Source organism: Notothenia rossii (genome assembly GCF_949606895.1).
Source record: "Notothenia rossii genome assembly, chromosome: 2".
In the NCBI taxonomy this organism is placed as follows: domain Eukaryota; kingdom Metazoa; phylum Chordata; class Actinopteri; order Perciformes; family Nototheniidae; genus Notothenia; species Notothenia rossii.
Window position 1 is genome coordinate 43,202,433 of NC_136904.1, and position 23,478 is coordinate 43,225,910.

At 40.7% G+C, this 23,478-nt stretch overlaps 1 protein-coding gene across 1 annotated transcript in view; it reads left to right on the forward strand.

Moving 5' to 3' along the window:
* The first annotated feature begins 2,676 nt into the window (after window positions 1–2,676).
* LOC307030432 (CD81 protein-like) overlaps window positions 2,677–23,478 on the forward strand; it is a 35,973-nt gene continuing 15,171 nt past the window's right edge. Inside the window, exon 1 of the mRNA XM_079666852.1 lies at window positions 2,677–2,810. Coding sequence (XP_079522978.1) covers window positions 2,762–2,810 — 49 coding nt within the window. The 5' untranslated portion in view covers window positions 2,677–2,761. The remainder of the gene's footprint in view (window positions 2,811–23,478) is intronic.

Genomic DNA, 23,478 nt, shown 5'->3' on the forward strand with positions numbered 1-23,478 from the left:
CTTGCTGAGAGTTAGATGAAAGACATAATGTTTCCTTATCACTAGGGGTGCACCGAATGGGAAATTCTTGGCCGAAACCGATACCGAAAATAGGAAACAGTTGGCCGAAAACCGAATGCCGAAAGGCCGAAAATGATTAATAGAAATATATATATATAATGTATACATTTTTTACCAATGTTGTTCAGCTACCTGATTATGGAAAAAGACATGATTATGGCAAAACTTAACTTAAATATTAATCACTATTATGGGTCCATAAAACATTTATTCAGCACTTTTGAATGCATACAGTACATTAATTCCAAGTCAAGTGCATTTTCTCTGTAGGATAACTACAACAAAGTGCATTCAGAACAAAGCCAAGGTGCTTTAAAACTGCATACACATCTAGGCCAGTAGGCCTGCCACAAAATAGTGTAAATAAAGACTGTAACAGCCAGGCCTTCAACAACAACAAATGCACCTATAAGTGCATGCATACAAATCTGCAAACTGGATAAATCCACATGAATGTAACTATTTACAAATGAAATTACAATTCAATTTCAAGAATCTGTAAATAAGGCTGTCTGTCCTCATAAACAAAGTAGTAAACATTGTATAAAGATACATAAAGTGAAAACTGGATACAAAATCCACAACCAATTACAAATTAAATTACAATTTCAAGAATCTGCAAATAAGGCTGTCTGTCCTCATGAGCAAAGTAGTAAACGTTGTATCATTTAGATACCGAAAGTACAATATATTGAACACTGTGCTGCTGTCATTTCCCCCTAATGATAACCTGAGATGGTGAATTATAACTCACAATGAAAATTGTTCAGGAAAGTGGGTATAGAGTAGACATGTAGAACTAGATAAGCTTATGATAAGCCAGCCTTGTCTACTTATTAAGGAAAAGTGGGAGGTTATTTTTAATGAACAGTAGCTTCTCTGCTTTATCAGCCATAAGTCTGCTCCTCTTCTCATCAAGCACATGAGAGGCAGCGCTGAACAGTCTCTCACTGTCAGTGCTTGTGATTTGATTTTACTCCGCATATTTGTCCGGGTGTTTTGATTTCAAGTGGTGGAGTAATCCCGAAGTGGTGAAAGTCTTTGCAGTTACACCCCCTCGAAAAATGTCAGCTGAACATGTTTTACAAATCGCAATCCGCGCCTCTTTCTCTGATATTTTTAAATATCTCCAAGCGGCAGACATGTTGGCTGTGAGCCAGCCGCGAGCATGGTCGCGCACCGTGCTTGTCGCCGCGTTTTGATTACTTCATCACAACAACACGTTAGCTTACCAACGTAACCCTGTTCCCTGACATTCGGTGATATTTTTTCGGTGCTAAAACCCTTTCGGTCGAAAGAGCCTTTTTAACCATTTTCGGCCGATAATTTTCGGCGGCCGAATATTCTGTGCATCCCTACTTATCAATGCATCCAACTCACAGGTTTATCATTGCTTTGAGAAAAAGATGATTCATTTACCCCTTTTAGAAGTGAAGTTATAGTCATTTGTTCTGGGAATGTCTTTTTTGAGCCTGAGACCTGGAAAACAGGTTAACTGAAAGCTCCTCTTCAACTGTTGGGGCTGTTGGAAGCCAAATCAACCAAACTGACACTCTAAGTAAAGATGACAGAAAATCATATGCTGTGTTTCTAGTGAGCTTTAGAGGTTTGGGTGGATCCAGGCGAGCGGTTTACCCAATCCTTATTCCAAAAGAGGGCGAAACACATACTACTAAGTTTTTCAACATTTTAATTAGAAATGTTCACATTGCTCAATTTCCCCTGCCCATGTGCCTTAGTCATCTTGCACAACTACCATGTAAAAATAACTTTAAAAAACAGCGGTAATTAAAGTTTCAAAGTCTCAAAAATGCTGCAACTACTGTTGCAAACTGGATGAATGTGAAGTATTGTGTTAAAGGAGGATGAAAGCGTAATTAAGGAGCACTATTGGAGTGACTTTGATGGTTATTGGACTCAGGATTCATTCATTTGGATTTCCGCTGTATGAAGAAATTAAAGGACGACGCAAGTGGAAACAATTCACAAAGGGATTAAACTGTTTAAAACACATGTTCAAAATAACCCGGGTTTTGCCGATGTGTTTATGTGGATTATTGTAAATAATCTACAAAATGGAGGAGACCGATCTGATCGAAGCAACTGTGACAAATAATCCAACTGAAACCGGCATGGACAATGACTATGTTTTTAAAAAGGCGCTTAGCCAAAAAAATATAAAAAAGGACTGGAACAGGACTTTTGTTTCAGTTCACTCCGTATGACTAATAAATATATATGATATATCATTTTTTGTCCCTTGATGGATTTCCATTATCAGGATAAAACATGAAAAAAACGCCATGTTAGAAGAAGAACATGACTCAGAAATTGTTGCTATTTTTTATTTCTCTATCAGGACTGACTTAATGATTTATGATAACCTCTTACATTTTTATTTATTTTTTTCACTAGAGAAGATGTGTACTAATACAAGTTGCTTGTCCTCTATATACAATGCATTACAACTATTTATTTCTTGACAAAATGTCATGCAAAGTGATTCCTGTATGTTTCAGGATAATATGTTAAATTGCAATTACAGGATAGTCATGAGATAAAATTTTCATCATACCTCATGCAAGTGCAATGTCGTGAACAAGAGGAACTTCATGTGTTGTGTTGTGTGTTGCAGCTTGCCGGAGGTGTCATTCTGGGCGTGGCCCTGTGGTTGAGACACGACCCCAAGACCAGCAACCTGATGGAACTGGAGATTGATGGAAATCTGGCCCCCAACACCTTTTACATCAGTATGTATCTCATCTTTACCACAACTCCTCTCTGCCTCTGTCTGCGCCTTCACGCTGTCTGATGGAAAACTTAAACCTGTGGCAGTGCATGACATTAAGGATTTTGGGAGATGGCCCAGTGGGCCATCTAAGCTAATTTACAGATGGCCCTGAGCCCAATAGAGATTGCCCTGAAAAATGCGCGCGGACGAAATCGCACGAAGGGTTTGGGGGGCCTCCCCCTAGAACATTTAGATTTTTCCAGGTCTTACTGTAGATGTCTGGTGCATTCTCTAGACTGAATTATAAGATGAACCACCACAATATTATATTGTACAATTTCAATTTTATTCTTCATTTCACTTGTTTGTTTGTTCTTGTTTGCTCGCTTGCATGCCCTGCATAGCTATAAGAAATAATTAAGTTGTTGGTCAAGACACTTTCCATCTGATGAAGGCAAATGCCTTCCCAGATGTAGAAAACATTACCTTCAGTTATAACTGCCAAAACAAACATTATTTACACTATTATGGCTCCTGTTAAAAAAGTTTGTAATGTTATCTACTGTAAGTTGGTCGAATGAATGCTTCCTCATCCGAGAGGGAGGAGCCGAGCGCATCCGCGAAGCACACAAAATGGTGACGTCGGAGTTCCCGTTAGCCGGCAAATCTAAATCTCTTCGGTCAAAATAATTTCCCTTTAGCGCAATACCGCTTCAGTTGCGCCACTTATGTGACAGAGAAGAACAGTATGTGACAGACAAGAATAGTCAATTCTAATGTCTAACACTTAATGTGGAGAAAAATATGTCCTGTATTGGTTGATTGTGCGTTGATCTATTGGTAATGCCTCAGGGTTCCGGTGGGCATGTAAACAAATGCATAATGCTGCGCTATACTTTGTGGCCTCACCTGGTTGCATAGCGACACTTATTGTTTAGGTGTCTTTTAATAAGCAGGTATTCATATCATTAGCTAGAACTAGCTGGATCTGATCGATATGGACATAAACGCGAGTGAAGTCTAATCTGACGGGAGACAGAGATCAGCTGCTGCTGACGAGTCGACACGCAGCTCTGCATGATCACATGCAGCGGTGAGCGGACAAAACACACACTTCAGGTTAGAATATCACACGTAGCTATTTTAATTACCTCTCAAACTACCTAAACTAGTTATAGATATGTTTAGTTTTACTGTCGGGTCACTCATTACTGATCCGCGAGCTGCATGATACTGGCATAATAGATTGCCCGATCGGGCAACCAGCAGGTGAGGCTTCATTGCCCGAGCTAAATACTAGATGGCCCCGGGCCATCGGGCAGCCCTTAATGTCGAGCCCTGACCTGTGGACACAGTCCAGTAATGGCGAGGCCTGTGGGAAACATATATATTTTTTAAATCCTCAGACAGGGTGTCCGCGGAGTCTTAAAAAGTATTAAAAGTTGATAAATTAATTTTGCGAAAATTAAGGCTATTAAAAAGTATTAAACGGCATTTTCCAAGGTTTTACATTTTGTAGCTTGTTTTCAATAAGCATATAAATTGTCCAAAGAGGTTGTATTCTACAGTGTGCCTGAATGTAATCATTGCGTTGGTGTGCAGTGTGATTCTGTGTAGTTTATTTATGGCATCGCGTTGGATTTGACGTCATCTGAACAGGACATCGCGCGCTCACTGCTTGATAGCACGCTAAGGTCCGTTTACGCCGGTTGTTAAACAACATCGTTATGGGGAAATGCAAGTCTGCGTCCAAATGGTTGGAAGATAAGGAGGAAGGACAATCAATACTGTATATAGTCAATGTGAGGTAAAGTGTGTCTCCAATGTAACCGGTTAGAACTCGAAGTGGCGATGAGGTCTTAAAATGTATGGAAAGGGTCTTAAAAAAGGTCTTAAAGGGTATTACATTTGACTTCAGGGTTCCTGCATATTTCCTGTCTTAACCTCGTTTACGACTGAATCACACTTGTAAAATTGCGGTGTTTCTGGCATTTCTGCTGATCTACATTATTTTCACACGACGACACTGCCCCTTTTTCCACTTACCACACACAGTTGAATGTTACTCAGTAGAATTGTTCAAATGGCAATAATCTTTTATCTTATGTTTTAATTTTAAATTCTCATTTTGTTAAGCTTGTGCCAGTATAATCTCCATTTCTTTACTATCTACTTATATGATTTAGGGCTGTTCTCAAAATAGCAACACATGCATCACACTATCATATTAGGTAGTCAGCCAGACCAAAGGATGTGACTTTGGCAGACATTTCAAAATAAAAGTTTATATGTAATGAATCCCTGGCAGGTTATATGATCGGCCCAATCTTAGAAAACACATGTCAAAGCCAAACAAATAGAGTTCAACAGTGTGAGAGATCTCCATTGAGGATTTGCTTAAAGGCCATGTAATGCATCTAACACAGGTGTTTTTTAACATGTAGTTTAGATATCACCAGAATAAAAATAAATAAAAATGTTTAAAGTTTCGTCATAATTAAATGACATATACGTTAAAAAACGATGTTGGTTCCGAAGTTTGCCGAGTACGCCCCCGATCACTCCCGAACGAGCGGTGACGTCACATGTGGCAAACATTGCCATTTGATCAAATCAGTCCAAATGGCAAGCAACGTGATAACTTCAGACAGCGACAGCGATCATTCAAGCTCAGATTCGGTGGGTTATCTGGATTCAGTTACAGAAGTAGAGAGTGAACCAGCTAGCCTTTCACTTCAAGGCATCTTGCCTTATAAGTACGAGCCTCCTGCCCAGCAATCGAACAACGAGGCAGAAACTTGTGAAAGAGAAGCGGATTCCGCAGCCGGCGAGACTCGAGTCGGCAATACTGAATGGTAAATTCTGTTTTATTTAATTTGACCTGCACTAAATGTCGATCTTAATTTGTCATCTGTTCCTCACACGTCCGGCAGATATTGTTTTGTTTTTTAATGTTATGTACAATATTCAGGTGTACATGTCAATGCTGTGAAAGCATGCCCACTGCAGATGAATGTGTATGCTGCAGAGAGATCTGGCAGGTGATGGAACAAATAGACAGTTTGCAACCTACTGACCAGATACCAGTCCTGCATCGGGTCGGGTATCCGCGGGTACCCGACGGGTGACCCGCAAAAAAGGTGATTTGCGGGTGGTATTTTTTCAAACGCTTTTTTCCGGGTTCGCTTCTGGGTAAAACAAAGATGATGCGGGTCCGGTTGCGGGTGTTGCATAATAAATATATTTAAACAATAATATTTTAGTTTAATGTTTAAATCCTCAGACCGGTCCGCGGTACCGAGCATAATCATAACCTCTGCAGTGCATCTATCTGCTGCTGAGCGCACCACATTCTGAATGGCTGAGGTGAAGCTCTCTATAGCGGAGAATAGCCTACAGCATTTTCAATAACTCTTCCTCAAGAGCGAAATCCAACGTCTGGGAGGCTTTTGGTGTCATCCTAGATGGAGAAAATAAACAACATCCCAGGCTTTTTGAGCCAAATATGCAACTGCGTGTGTTAATAATTGCACGTTGTCACTGCTTATATATATGCGGGTTCGGGTCGGGTTGCGGATCATGTGCCGGCGGGTCGGGTCGGGTTGCGGAACTAATTGGCAATATGTGCGGGTAGCGGGGCGGGTTCGGTACTGCACGTCACGGGTGCGGGGCGGGAGCGGGTCTTGAAAATCAGACCCGTGCAGGACTCTGCCAGATAGAAGACACCGACGAGAAACCAAGGTGCATTATTAGCCAGCCAGGCTTTAGAGAAGGCTGTCTCAGTGTTTGGACACTGAAAATAGCGTATCTTCAATACAAACAACAACACAGAGCAGTTGATGGCCCACTACACCAGTAAGTAAATATTGATTGACCCAACTGCCTATTGCAGCTTTGCTTTCATATAATACTTTTAGTCGCTACAGATATGGTACACTTTTAAAGATACCATTAAACTCTTTCAAGCAGTCAAAAACAGCTTGGCTTTTATTTTTTCTGTGTATGCAAGTTCAATGTATGCTTGGGAAAAGAAACAACTACACATGTGAGGAAATATATAAGAGGTCTATGATTCTGTCAAGCAGTCATGTAGGCTATAACCTCATATTTATTTTGTACAAGTAAAATCCAAATATCATGTTATAAGCCAATTTGTAACCATTGCTACATAATAGTACTACATAACATTTTATTTTTCTCAAAATATATTTATAATCTGTATACTTTTTTTCCATTAGGAAGCATCGATATACAGCTTATCGACAGTTTGTACGTTGGTGCTGGGGTGTACTCGGCCCAAAAATCAGAGTCCCGCTGCCTGCATGTGCAGTAACCGAGATACGGAAGACTTACCCTGAACCGAGAGGCCGCTATCAGGGATTTCAATGGCCAAATCTGTAATTTGACATAAGTCATGCAGCTGAACTGGTTAAAATGGTTTCGCATGATGTAAATAATTTACAAAGTACATCATTTACAATATTATTTTTCCAAAGAAACATGTAAATATAACAACATTTTCCAAATCACAAATTTGTAAGATTGTATTAATTTACTGTTTGATAAATAAAAAAGGGTTCTTTTGTTAATTTTTCACTTGTAACATTTTATCTTTATACAGTGATGCAAATTAGTCGCTTTTCGGCGCCTCCCGCTTTTTTAACGCTGATTTGGGTGACTTGTGTAATTCGCGGAGAACCGAAGAGTTTTCGTTTTGGGGGTGGGGGGGGTCCGTCCGTCCGTCAGTCCGACTAACGGACAACTTTTCACTTCAAAAAAGAAGAAGAAATCTAGACCGCAAAATAATTAAACAAGCGAGTGCCTGTTTTTCCTGGCCAAGGGCAGGTTCCTTGAACACAACACGAGCGTAACGTGTCTTCACGTGGTATACGTCTCGTCGGAAAGGAGTGTAGACTAGAGTGCTGACGGAGAGCACCGGAACGCCGCTCCAGCTCTTCAAATATTGCAGTACCCATAACTTGGAGCCGTACACACCGCAGTGTTTGCGTGGCTTTCTTTAGTTGTAAGCACAGTGGCGATCTGTTGTTATTAGCATCTGGTTAGCTAGCTATGCTAACGAATTTAAAGAGCTTTTCTACAACCAGGTGGAAGAGAGCTCTCTCCTGAGAGGCTCAAATAACCTCAGCTCAGTGAGGTTAGGCACACCTTGATATGATCATTATAATTATTAATGAGACATTAGAGTCTAAATGAAAAACAGGTATAAAATGCAATATGACAGTAACAAAAAAGTTGTTAAAAATAACAAGAATAGAGTTTAAAAGGGGAGTGATTTGTAAAATATCCCCAAAAAAAAATCTGCTTACAGTTCTGTTTCAAATGGGTGTTGAGATGTATCCATAGATCTCTTCATGTTGCTCTCAAAGTGCACCAGATTGATGCTTTTAACTTCAATATTTAAAAAAAAATCTTCCCGAGACCCCACTAGAGTAGGTTAGGTCCCCCCCACTTAAATCATGTTCACATGGATAGGATACTAAATACATTTGCACACATCTTGTGTCCATATCTTTCTGCCACAACCATGCACGTGCGTGCGTGCATGCGCGAGTCATGGCAAGATATCTGGATTAAGAGGTTGCTTTTTCTTTGCACAGCATGAAAGAAAGGCCAAATTAATGGGCTGTGATTTTTGTTTTTTTAAGCAGAGGTTGAGTTCAATAATTTGTACGGCCCTCGGAGGATGTTGTAAAAATTGAAAGGAAAAAGGTTCCCCACCCCTGCTGTAAATAATAATAAAAACCCTTGATTTATAACTTAACATCTCTGTCTCTATTGATCTGAGTATATTATAAAGAATAGCCAGTTAATTGAAGCATTATAGCACAGGCCTTTGTCAGATGGTATATTACGCTGTTTCTTTCTGCTTCGAATAGTTCTCTCTTTTTTCACCATACGTGTGTTTGCATCCCTGTTTATTGCAGTGTACATTAGTCTATTTTGGTATATGTGCGAGCCCACAAATAATTAAAAGTGGTAAAAATAATAAAGATATTCAGACGTAATTCATTTTTGGCCTTACTTATTTCACTTCAACTTTTATATATTTCAGTCACTAGGCAAGTTCACTGTACTCTGGTGACATTTAGCTCAAGCTGGCATAACACCTGTAGTAACTTAATTCTGACCCGAGTTTTGTGCACAATCTTCGAGCACCCATGATCAATGTTTATAGCAATCAGGAAACATTCACAGCTCACAACTACACATCGCTTCCCCATCATGAATTGTTAGATAAAAAAAGTTTAGCGAGGTCCGGTTACACATATGTTGAGCGAAAATAGCGGAAGGATACAAAACAAACAATCCAGACGAGGCTGGTGTTTGCCACGTGTGACGTCACACAGCTGGGTTAATGGCTGGCAAGCTTTTCGCTACCGGAGCGGAATAACACGGGAAAGTGGCACACATTTCATGTTATTTGGGGGGTATTTATGGGAAGAATCATTGATGTTGATATGTCAAATGAAACAGTGGAAAGTGATGAAGCGATTTATTAACACAGAATAACATTTATTTTGGACATTACATGGACTTTAAAGAGACACAGTTACACTGTTTTATTAAAACAACATAGCCAGATCATGAAACCAGCAATCGTTGCCTTTTAAGGTTTCATTGATGTGCCGCAATTACTGACAGTGGAATGATTGTTACCTATAAAAGGTCCACATTAACTATTAATGGGGGCAATAACAGATGCTTCTTTAAGGCCCTATGATAAAGATGGATTTGATAGGAATTATTCACAAGTTAAAGATATTTAAGCTTATGTTCATAAGCGCTTTCATGAGACATCATGTAGGAGTTATAATTCATTCATAGCGGGCTGGGCAGTAATCCAATGTGATAATTAATCATCATATCGAATCGTGATGAAATCATGTCTAGAAATTGCTGATTTAATCAAATCAGTCATCTGAATTGACAATAACAAACACATACACTCATTGCTCAGAAAATATATATAGTTGTTTTACACCACTCAGTTCAATGTGATGAACACATGGTCTTTAAGTTAAAAACATGTTTTATCTAAAAGTTAACTTGAATGTGTTGTTTATTTTGCACACTAAGAGCTAAAAAAGTGTGAACTAGGAAGTAGTGGAATTTTTGTCAAAATAACATAATATAACAAAATTCACACAAATAGTGAAAGGGCCTGTTAGAATTTCCCAGAGTTTAAGGTCATTTCTTCAAATTCCTGAGTTTCTGCAATCAACAAAAAAAGTATTCTGTGATATAAAAGGAAAACGAAGCTCTTTTGTCTGTTGTCCACTCATCGATTAATGGACTTATTATTTCAGCACTATTGAACAGTGTCAAGCCAATCAAAGCATTGTTTATACATGTATACAGTACAGTTCAGGATGTACAAAGTGGACCCTCAGTAACCTGGACGTGAGAATATTAAAGAGGTGTGAAATACGTTAGGGTGAAGTTTACTGGCCAAAATCAGCAGCGGCTTGTGACCAGGACTAACAGAGGACACACCGCTCATCATATGACTGTTAAAAGCTCGCTTTCCATTATATAGTTAGCCGCTGTCGCCTCTTGAACTCTACAAATCAGCGTCCACATTTACCCATCAGTTCCCCCAATCGGCCAACAACCTGAGTCATCTGCCTTGTGACGAAATGAGAGATCAAAAGAAGATTTACGGTGAAAATCGGAAATGGTTGAGTCTTCTGTCTCAATCTAAAGTAGAGCTACAGAAAGAAAATGAGGGTGTGTTTGAACATTGTTTTCTCCGTCCTCTGTGGTGGCATAGCTGTGGTCTTTCACTGAAAAAAGGGCTCCCAAGTCAGAGAGGAACTACTTAGGGACTTTCTCTCAAACAGCCTCAATGATTGCATCCTACCCATTACATAAAGCCTCCCTCTCATTCGCAAGGAGGGAAGAAAGAGCCTCGTCGGTATAGGAAAAAATTCCTCACTAGCCCTCCCTTCTTCTCCTCCTCATCAGCCCCACCCTCTTCCACCGTCCTCTGTGAAAGTTTTCCTTTCCCTCTCTCCGCCTGCTTTCTTTCCACTGTTGCTCCCCCCTCACTAGCCCATCTGGTTGTGGTTAGCGTTCAAGTCGCGCTGTCTCACTTCTTATGTTTCCTTTAGTACTGCCCACCCCCCCTCTATCTCTGTCTGCCCTTTTTTCCCTCCCCCCTTTGTCTTCATCCCCTGCTGCCAGGAACGTTTCAATATGGAGTCCGACATCGGCTTCTCTCATACTCCCCCGGTAAGATTTTTTTTGTAAATGTTGGAGTTAAATGCATCAATCTGGTGCATTTTCAGGGGGAAATAAAGAGACTAGATCTATGGGAACACCAATATGAAACAGAACTGCATACATTTCAATAATCATAAAATCATGGCCATAAACAATAACATACCATATCTACCGTAATTTTCGGACTATAAGCCGCGCCTTTTTCCCTATTTTTCGACGCTGCGGCTTATATAACGGTGCGGCTAATCTATGGATTTTTACAGCTAACGGCCAACACCTTTAACTCTATGGGCTCTATGGCCGGTCCGCGGACCCCCACCTTTAAGCGGCGGGTTCCAGCAGGAAAAGCTGGAGGCCGGAAAAGAGTGAGACAGGTAGCGCGCAAAAAGTAAAAGTGGAACCGAGAGTGGTATGCCGCTGCTGCGGCTTATATTCAGGTGCGGCTTATAGTCCGAAAATTACGGTAATATGAAAAAAAACACTGAAACTTGTTTATTTATTTATTTTTGGTTAATTTATAGTTGTGAGTGTGTCTGTGCTCCTGAATCAGCCTCTCCTCTCTCCTCCTCTTTGAGGCAGCAGCAAAGACTAGTTTTAGCTCTCAACAAGTTTGAAAAGTACTAGGGATGTCCCGATCACCTTTTTTTGCTCCCGATCCGATTCCGATCATTTGATTTTGACAATCTGCCGATACCGATTTTTCCCAATCCGATCTTTATGCAATGCATTAAGAGAAAAAAAAGGTAACAGATAACGGCTGGTCATCCAACGCGATGAATTCAGCTATCTTGGCTGTTATTTTGTTGGCCTTTTCACTGTTCTGGGGCAGTTTCTCTTTCCTTTTAAAAGTCTCCGCCTTGCAAACATTGTATCTGGCTGTTACACTGCCTTCACTTTCAATTTTATAATACTTCCAAACTCCTGACATTTTCTCTGTCCCGATTCCCGAGTCACCAGCTGAACGTAGCCTCTCGTTAGCTTACTGCTACTATTAGACACTGCATCCTGCCCACTCTGTTGCCAGATTTGAGAGAAATAAGCAACCAGGTCTATGAAAACAAGCCCAAAAGAAGCAACACATACATGATGTTGTGTAATTTTAAACCAAAACTAAGGCCTCAGGATGACTTTTAAGGTCATTTTTGTTTTGTAACATTAAATAAAATAATACAAATATAAAAAAATATTATTCCCGATCCCCGATTTTTTTCTCCCGATTCAGATCTTTTGAAAATCACGTGATCGGATCGGGACATCTCTAAAAAGTACTAATCACTCCCCCCTCAACTGGAAATGTGTTTACATAAATGGTGACCAAACCGTTTGAGACCGACTGAGAACTTAGACTAAGTTAACTATCTAAACACTCAGAGTCCTTAACCTCACCTGAGCTGAGGTTATCCCGAGCTTGAATGACACACAGAGACCAATCAAGGGCTTTGATTTATGATCTCTATTAGGGCTGAACGATATATCGTTATCGTATCGATATCTCGATATGAACATTCAAGAAATCAATATAAAAAAAGCAATGGTATAAACGATATATATATATATTTTTTTATATTTATTTGAATAGGGACAATGCACATTAATGAACATCAGTATAAAAACAAATGTAAATATGCCGGATTATAGCTACAAAGCTAGTTCTCATCCGTATTTCCCCCGCACTCGCCCTGCTTGTACAGCTGTGGAAGTCTCCATAAACATTTGGCCGATTGCCATTGAACGCACCACTACGGCCAGCCAACCACAAAGCTTAGTTCATGCTTGCTGTGGATTGACAGCTGAACCCAACCAATGACAAACATAGGAGGGTGGGACTTGGGAGTGACGGAGACGGACACAGCCACACACACACGAGGATACTCACAGCGGGGAAATCAGAACTGAAGAAACGAGACATGAGTGCAGAAGATAATGCGGCCGGTGGCAGTGCACAACCTAATTTAGTGCCAAAAAATAAATCCTCCTCTATTATTTGGAGGTATTTTGGGTTTAGAAAGGAGGATGTCGACCAGAGCGAGGTGTTGTGCAGGTCTTGCTTGGCGAAAATTGCGACGAAGAAAGGGAACACAACAAACATGTTTCACCACTTGAAACAACACCACCGTGTGCTGCATAAATAAAACTGCACTCTTTTGCACTCTTTTGTTTTATGATGTTTTTATTTTTCTGAAAAATGCTTGGTTTTCACCGAACCCGTGGTCATATCGTATCGTATCGATATCGAGATATCTGGCATGAATATCGAGATATGAAATTTTGTCCATATCGTTCAGCCCTAATCTCTATGACAGTGGCCATGTCGGCAGGCCACATCATGTAGACAGCCAGTCACCCTGTGTGAGGCAGACCCACATTTGCGCCTAACAGGCCAGGCCATCGGGAAACCCCCCCCCCCGATGGCCAGTCCGGGACTGGCTAGTTGATCACTAGTTGATTAGATCGCAGATGGCGTCGTGGTCGCAGACGAATAATAAAAAAATAATAATAAATGGGTGGCGCTATATATAGCCCGCCCAAGTAAAGTCTATGTGTGGGAAACCCTGAACTTGTTGTTTCAGTTCCTGTTTAGTCATATAGATGCATCCGTTTACACAATTGCAAAGGAGTTGAGAAGTCCATAACTTCCAGGTTACCTAATCATTACATTTTCTAGTGGTATATTTATCGGATGTCATGAAATAGGCAGTTAGAACTAATAGATACTTATTTTGTTTTTTGTTACAAATGCTTTGATCAGAAAAGAGACCTATGACTCACAGTTTTGATTCGGAAAACAGGAACCAATGAAGGATGTAGGGTTAATGCAAATATGGGTAAACATTTGAAAAAAATGCAAGCAGTCAGAAGATCAACCTTTATGTTTTTCAAATCAATTTTTAAGAGAAAACAAAGACAAATTGTATAACTGTCTCCTGTTAACATTCCATTACAGTTAAAGGAAGGGTAGGTAAGAATGGAGAAACAAGCTCGAGTGCGCTAGAATTTGAAAGTACGCAGCCGAAAAAAATCTGCCCATTCCTTCCGACTTTCTTACAGAGCCCCTCCTCCAACACACACGATTGCGCACAAGATAAGTTTGTGCACGAGATGGAAGGCTGACAGGCAGTTATTTTAGCCGGGCCGGCTCAGATGATTGGTCGTGCTTTTTACAGCGCCACGGCTTCCACAGATGAAATGGATGCATTTATTGTCAAAGCATTTAATGTATTCATTGCTATCGGGATGTTAAGAGCATTCCATGGAATATAACGAAGTGTTACTGAAGTGAATTATCTACCCTACCTTTAAGTGGGTAATTTAGCTTTATTAAAATATTTTAACGGTAATCATTGTTTTCAAGCGTAACTTTTATAATGCACTGTTCCAATCAATAAACGAAGCAAAACCATCAAGCTGGGCTGAACGGATAATGATATCAAACCATACACCAATACACTTTTTTTTTTTAAGTGACTGTGTGTAAAAGAACTGGTTGCAAAAAGACATCCCATTTTGTAGAAGTCTATGAGAAAATGTTCAAACTTCACACTTAAGTGAACGTGTTCCTAATGAGTTTATGGTCTCAATATTTCGTTTTAAGTCTTTTTTTTACAACATGATGTTTATTTGATCAAATGTAGTGTAAAACAGAAAATAAAGCAGGGTATGACTTAGGGCATGGCTACCTTATGATTGTTACAACTTTGAACCCTGAACTGTTTTTCAGTTCAGTCGCAAAAATGAATTAGGGGTTAAGTTTTGATTGGCTAAAAGTAAGTACGGTGTTCGGTCTCACTAAGCTATCCCTTTTGTTTCAAATAATTTGTAACTACAAGCCAAGAAGGCAATTGCCAAAAACCAAGATGGTGTTGGCCAAAATGGCAAACTTGAGGCTTCAAAACAGGGGTCAACATTAGGTGACGCCATGTACTATGTTCGCTACTTATATTGTCTATGTATCTATCATGGTAAATACCTATGGTAACTGCCCATTTTGAGTTGATTTTAGAATACAAATTGAGAAATACATACAGTTCATGATTAAAGATCTACAATGTGATTATTAGGGATGTAACGATACCAAAAAGTCACGGTACGATAATATCGCGCTAAAAAGTCCACGGTACGATATTTATCGCGATATTGAAAAAATAAAGAAAAAACCTTTGAATATTTTTTTTCCTTTATTAAATAATAAATTGGATTTTACAGCATTTTAGTAGGATAGTAGTATTTTAAAGTGTCAACAATGTAATAATCAGACCCTGCAATAGAATAAATCAAGTTTCACTTTAATCGCGGTATATTTTGTCAGTCCCAAAACGGTATTCAGACATTTATTTACCGCGATATATCGTACATCCCTAGTGATTATATGTTTTACAGTTGAAGTGCAGTCTGTACTGGTTCACTGTATTGAGTGCTTTAAAATGAAAACTACTAAATGGGTGTGGTTTGTGCGTGTTTCAGTCGAGCGCATTCTTCGACAGTTCCCCTGCCTAATATTTAACCCACATTTGCAAACCTTTGTAACTCTTAATGTTTTGGCGGCAAGTGGTTGATCCAAGCATAACAAAACATTTCTAGATCTTTGGCAGAGAGAGTTCTTTCGTATGGTTCAAACCCCACTGCAGTCAGCATGTCGTTGTGTCCCTGGGCAAGACACTTCACCCCAAATTGCTCCTGTAGAGATTGTTCACAGTATTGAGTATGTAAGTCGCTTTGGATAAAAGCGTCTAACAAGTGACATGTAATGTGATGTATAGAAAGAACAACTGAAGCAAGAGGAGCCTCAGGAAGTTACTACTTGACTCACTTTCCTGCTCAGCAGAAACATGCATAGTCATTGACTTGCTAATGCATTTGCTGTCACTGTCACAGTGAGTATTCCCAGAAGAGTTAACATGAAACCAACATGAAACACCAAGGTATTTCTCACTTAGCATAGGGACTTTACACACAACCAGTGGTTTGCAGCACCACCCCACAAAAATAGAAGCAGAGTCACAGGAGAATCCCCTCTTTACAGAGAGGCTGGCTTTTTTTGGAATCTAATAGACTTGCCCAGGAAGGAATTGAAACCTGAAACATGTCCAACTGGTCAATCTTTCAGAGTAGTGCTCCACATGTTTATCAGCTACCTGCTGAGTAGGGGTGAGAGGCTTTCGGTATCTAATCTTTGGTTTTGATTATTATTCTTTGGGTCATTATTCAAAATCAATTCTGGATTCAGTACAAAGGGGTTCCCTTTTTTCAGGATTTGCTCCAATCCAGAAATGGGGATATGCCAAAGTATGGCAGGAAAGCTTGATTGTTATTTTTTTTTAAATAGTTGTATCAACTGATCGCAAAATGTAAATCCACAAAGAAATACCTAAGACAAAACATAATTATTAAGACTTGACTTACGGAGTACATTAACACGTAAATACGTTTTTCACTTTTTTTGTCAATTCTGAGTGAGTTCAAAAATAACACCTTCAAGTTATACAAATATAAAAATGTCTGCCTGTAACAGAAATAAAACCTATAGAGCCACATGCTTTTTTTTCTTTCTCAGATAATTAATCAGGTAATTCCAAGATAAATTGTACAGAAAATCAACAGTTTAGGCAAGAAAGCAACAAAAGGCTGAAGCATCTTTAGATATTACATAGTTACAAACAGTTTCAGATTACACATTAATTTACTGTTAATAAGAATGATTGATTGGTTCTGCTTTAAGGAGCCAGAAAGAATCAAGCTAATATCACATGACAGCGTAACACTTATTCTCTTAATGAGCACACTGTGTGAGCATACCAGACCAACATGTAATTCAAAAGGGGGAATTCATCAATCTCACACAAACTTTATATGCTTTAGCCACATTTTTTAAAATGTAATTAGGATTTTATAACATCTATCCAATCCATTATCAAACTCTTAAACACCAAGCTGACACCAAAGAACTGACACAGACGGACCCCCAACTGTTGTGTCACCTCGCGTCTCTGCGTCTTGGCCATGTGTCGCACTGGAACACACCGCAAAGACTTCAGCCGACGGCCAAGAAGCACGTACGAACTGCGCATGCGTGAGTGGTAGGGATGTGCATCTCCATAACTGAGGCCGATGCGATGCGCATCTCGATACGTTGCCACGATACGATACATTAACGATACCTTTGAAACACCAGGCGTTACGATACGATACGATTCATGCGATACAGTTCGATACGATTTGATTCAACATTATGCGATTCGGGGCGATACGATGCGATTCAACACGATGCAAAAATAATGATACTTCAATATGGTACGACAGAGGATTTTTGTTTTATTCCTTATATGCAGCAAATCATACATTAACAAAAAAGTGCTTTACATATTTGGTACTGCACATCCCATCATGCCATTTATTTTTTTACCTTTAAAAGCTCTCCAGAGCACAATTGTATAACACCTCACAGTTAAACAATGTAAGGATGCATTGCTCATGATTAACAATGTGCAAATAACAGCTACCATAGAGCAATGCCCATACAGCTGCCAGCCTGATGTGCTTAACACTCAGAGGCTAACTCACCAGTGAGCAGAAAGCAGTGGTTTCTATCTGAACAATAAAGAAAACAAATAACCTTTCACAAACAGGTATTTCATAACTGCTTACAGTAAGGAAGACATTTAAATTATTATTGGCCGTCACTGGCTGCTGTAAGCTAAACACCTCTCTCTGACAGAACACCTCACTGAGTGATTTAACTCATATGTCTCACTTTCAGGTTTCTCTTTTCAGCCGCAGACCCCACGTCGCCTCTTTATGTGCGTCGCTAAGTTCCTCGTACTACTTGTGTACTTTAAAGCGGCTCGGCATCGTTAACAATCTGCGAGTGATTTTTCAAGTTGACCGTCTGTAGTAATAGTGCCGCGCACATATACCATCAGGACGTTACTGATGGGGTGCGGCTGCGGAGTGATACTGTGTGTATGCAAGTCCGCATCTAGGACGGATCTATGTATCATGGCTGTAGACCTGTTAAGTAATAAAGATACCTCATACAAAGGTCTATGGATACCTTAATACTCTCCATGACCTGCGGTCAACTATATAGCATAAAGGACTATTACACCGTCTTTCTTGAACAATCCGAAGTGTTGCCAAACGTTTGATTTGTAGGTATTTTTTGGTGCGCTGTGTTTCTCTTTCTCCTCAACTTCCGTGTGTGTTGATAACTGAGACTCTCGTTCTCCGTAGTGGCGAAGCAAATATCAAAGATCGTCTCTGCTGAGCGTTGACAAGATGAGGGGATTTTATATGAATGAATCGTTTTTTTACCGATGCAAAGACGCTACGCAATCGATGCATCGCGAGTTCAACCCGGTTCAACCCAAACTGTAGCCGATGTGCACTCTTTCTACCGGTGCACTCGCATCTTGAAAGTTTATGCCGGTGCACCGATGCGAATCGGTGAATCTTAACATCTCTAGTGAGTGGCAATAACTCTCTTTACTAGCAGGTAGTGTGTATTCTTCATTCAAAAGAGGCAACAACCGGAAGACAGAATGCGATAACCGAGACTGCGTGATATAAACAAACAAATAGCGTGTGCGTTCCATTTTCACTCTACAGCGGCTTTCCCGAACCTGTGTCGAGAGCTGGAGTTGAATGAAATCTCAGATTTGCCTTCTTAATAGTTTGTTTGGGTCCCTCACTTCCGTTTTGCTTCTCATGGCCTGATTCGCTAGCTGAACAGCCAATCAGAGTGATTTATTTGACCGACAGCCTTTGGCCGACTTGCCCACTGATTCGACATGTTGAATCGGTGGGTTTTCGGCCGAAAAGGTGTCGGCACGGCTGAAAAGACACAACGGTGCGGGAGACACCAATCTGAGTAGGGCGTGTCGACGCTCATCGTCGGCCTGACGCCCATCGACGACCAAAATCGGCTTGGTGTGTCCGGGCCTTTAGAGAAGTGAAACAGCCGTTGTTTTGGACAACGACTTCAAGATGTCAGTGAGCCAAGGCATGATATTCATTGTTCCGAAGCAATAAGGCTTTGTACCAATTAGCAAAAGAAAAAATCAACAACTTTTTATGCTCTGATTTTTATACTTCATAAAACAGTCATTCTGTGAAGCGTTGATAGTTTAGTCTGCAGTGATGACATGCTGTCTGTCTCACAGTGCCCTCAATGAAATTCCACCTCAAAGGTCTTTTCCACTGAAATCTGAAGATGTCCTTACATGGCTGATCGCAGTATTCACAATCATTAACAAAATATAACAGGGGAATGGAAAAAGGCTTTCATTGTATAATAAACAATAGTCGGATGACTTCAACTAAATGCATCTGGATAAAATATGATAGATACTATAATATTAGCTCCATCACCTTAGGGAAACCCCACCTGAACTACATGTTGTTTGGGGCAGTGAGCAGATGAACAAACACAATGTGTTGTGCTCATTATAAAACACAAATAGGTGTGTCTTTATAAATATATTCATATAGCTAAACATACTAATAGAGAAAGGAATAGAGATTTAAGTTATATCATATATTTTATTATTTATATAGAGTTAATGACTTCTTGTTATGCTGTTGGAACTGTCTGACAAGCACTTTTGATTAAGCATATTGACACCTTGAGTAGCATGAGTGTGGGAGGTATGAGTCCTTAAAGCCGGAAATGAGTTTAATCTTAATTTAAATCAATTTACCACATCCAGTTCCCTTATCATGAATTCATTGTTTTTAAAATAGGTTTTTGGTTAGATGCCTAAAATAAGGTCTGTAGTTAACACAATCTTAAGAGATTTGTCTAGAATGTTTTATTCTACGACATAAAATACATCAGTAACCCCGCTGGTGATTATCTGAAGCTTCTGTTTCATAAAAACCATGGGAGCCTGCCTGCAGGCAGCAGTCTCAGGACACCTGCACTCTGAGGACACCTCCAGTCTCAGGACAGGAAGTGCACGCTAAGAATTCCAAAATAAAATCGCCACTATCAGTACAGCGCCACTTTCCAAACAGGAAATGCACGCAAATACAAAATAAAATCATATCGTGACACTTATTATCTATATATATATAGATATATATATATATCTATATATATATAAATACGACATCTTGTATTTTAGTTACACCCGCTAGACAACAGTAGAGGGTTCAAGAAACAAGGTGCACCGTGGCGGAGGTGGGGAGGCTCCAGCTGGGAACCTCCACCCCGCTGCGGGACCCCTGAGTCAGACGGTGCGTCTTGGTCACGCTTCATATCGGCCGGCCCGGAAAGGAAGAGACACGCTGAGTGGGGGGAAACACGCAGAGTGGGGGAAGTCCCCCACCCCAACGCAGCATACCCTCCCGGCCATCAGAGTTGAACCCGCAGTTCGGAGGAACCAACCGCCAGAGCAGTTGGCACTAGGCCGGGCCGGCGCGGAGGCCCTCCGACAGTGAGTCGCGTTTGCCATTCGATCAGTGAGAGGAGAGGAGAAAAATGCAACAAAAATGGTCAAAATCCGTTAATATATGGATGAGTGGGGGGCAGAGATGGGGTCGTTACTAAAAAAAAAGTAATATATTACATATTACTTTAAAAAAAAGTAATGTATTACACTACTTCGTTACTCTCTACATAAAGTAAACTCGTTACTTTACTCGCAGGGCCGGCCCGCCCCTCCCTACAGGCAGATCACACAGACTGCTAAAGTTTCAATGTTCTCTTTAGTTCAGTTTCCATTGTCGCATAAGACTGATCCAGATATCTCCTGAATGTTTTCCTATCTGACCATGGCTGTCCTCTGTCTCCTGCTATCTGTATTTTGCGCAGTATATCTCTGAACGATGGTGATTCCACTGTGCAAATGGGCAACATTTCCTCTACTATGAAGGATGCTACAAGCCTGTCCATCTCTGCTTTGGTTACCGGTCCTCCAAATTCTAATTTGTGCTGCTTCGGAGTCGGAGGCAGCGCACTCAAAACATCCTCACTCTGGCTTTGGGGTTCCTTAGCTATTAGCTTCACCTTAGCATGTGTTCTTTGCAGGTGTTTGTTGAGGTTTGACGTGGTGCTTACAGCAGTGGATAACAGCTTCTGGCCTGGACACAGTTTGCACCTCCCCGTCACATTCCTGTCTATTCTTCGGACGAACTCAAAATAATATGCATACCTCCGCTCCACCCCTCGAAAGTTATCGCTGACTCAGCCATGAGCACTGCACGTTGAGATGTGGATGCGCAAGTCGCGCAGATTACGTATAAACCTGCGGCGGAAACCCCTCGTCTGTCAGAGTGATTATGACTGATTTTATAAAAGTAACGAAATAACGCGTGTCGGGGCAATGTTTTTAACTGTAGTGTGATTACTGAATTATAAAAGTTACACTACTCCGTTACCGACAAAAGTAATATTATTACAGTAACGCGTTACACCCAACTCTGGTGGGGGGTGCTGGACACAGGCCGTGGGGGGACACCCGAGACCGGGCAATGTCCCCGGTAGAAATAGCCAAAAAAATAAAACCGGGGAAAATAGGGGGAAAAGTGAAAAAAAGTGTCAGAAAATAGGCACTCGTGAGGCGGGCAGAGTCCCCTGTCAACTCCCGTTACATTCCTACATGGTGTCATTTGAGCGAAACATTTTCAACTTTTACGAGAACCAGGCTGGGGGGGTCAAAAGGGCTTGAAACAAGGTAGACCCAAAGTGCACGGTGGGCGGACTCATCACCTCCGTGATGAGTCTCCATTGCGATTTGAAAACTTCCATCAAACGAGTCTTTCGAGGGGCGTGGAAAAAACGTGTTCGTCAGAATCGTCACTTCCTGTACTGACAGTGCAGGTGTCCTGGGAGTGCAGCCTACACCGGAACTGTCCTGAGAGTGCAGGCCTGCAGGCAGACCCCTCTCATAAAAACAGCGGTTGCTCCAGAGCTTATTTTCGGCAATACTCTCAAATCCCAGTGCTTTTCGTTTTAGGCCCCCTGATGCCAACTTCCATGCGCCCTTCAAAAATACACTATATCACTGCACCCCTCTATGGACACTTTAAATCTCGTTCCACATTTTGGTAACGTTTCTATTAAATACTTGCGAGTAGACTGTGTTTTTTATTTATTTATGTATAGCCTTGAAATGTTTTCATCTCGAGTCATGTAATCCATTAGCTCCTCTTCGGACCATTCAATGCAGATGCAGAATGCCTGGTGAGAGAGCAAAATGGAAGAGGATCCATAAGAAGATTAGATCAAGACAGACAGGAAAAGACATTTAAGTAAATGGAATTATTAAGAGCATAATTTGGAACGGGGAAATGCATTAAATGGACAGGACAGATGGGTGGTGGCAAGAGAGGGAGAGATTGAGAAGCCTAACAGCATTGTGAAGGCAGGGATGGAGGGACTGTGTCGCGCTAAAGAGCCACAATATAGGAGATGGAGGGAGCACTTGGTCAGTCTCCAAGATATCGATTTACAAATTAGCCTTAGTGTGTGCGTGAGTGTCTCTGTGGCCAGAGGAGAGGTGGGGGATGGGGCATGTGAAGTATGGGACCAGTTAGTGGTCCACAATCGAATTAAGGCCCCGTCCACACGGAGACGAAAACAAACCGAGGTCGATATCAAAAAAGTCTTGCGTCCACACGGAATCGGCACAAGAAACGTGTCCGTCCACACGAGACCGCTCGACCCGCTGAAGACGCTGTAGTACATATGCCGGGCCTGTAAGTGGCGCTGTACTTCCGCCACAAAATACACCAAAAGCAGCGAATAAGACCCCCCGAGCATGGTTGCCGAATACAGAGAGCTGCACTCCCAGCCTCGCAGCAGAACAATAAGCCCTGTATTCCACAGCACTCACTGGCATCAATATCAAGTACGCTGAAATATAATTTTGTGGGATACAATCAAGGCTAGATTGTGTTATTCATGGAGCCCCACAGAGCTCAATATGAATTAAATTAAATGATCCTATGCAAAAAGTGTAATTTATATAAATGTTGAAATAATGATTTACTCAGCTAGTTATTATGTAATACATTTCATAATTCTTTATAACAATTGTAGTTATAAAGGTAATGTTTTTGGTTTCGTTTGCTATTCTGGCAGCATTACTTTTAGTCAATAGAGGGCGGTGCAAGTGGGTTTGTTAAAATAAGTATGATTATATAGAAGTCTATGAGAAAATCCCCCTTTTTTCAGTTGTTTTAATATCCGAGTAAACATTTCCTGACAGGTTTCTGTTCTCAATTGCTAGTTTCAAATATTTTTCAATATAGTCTGGTGGTCATTTTGTAAACAGTGTATTTTAGGGCATGGCTACCTTGTAACTTTGCTTTATTCAGCACATAAACAACACAGATTAGCAGTCGGCTTCTCAAATGTGTCAGCACTTCCAAAAGCACACAATTCTAACCAGATGCAATCGCTACTGTAATAAATGACCTCACTCAAAATGAGTCCCTGAATGTAA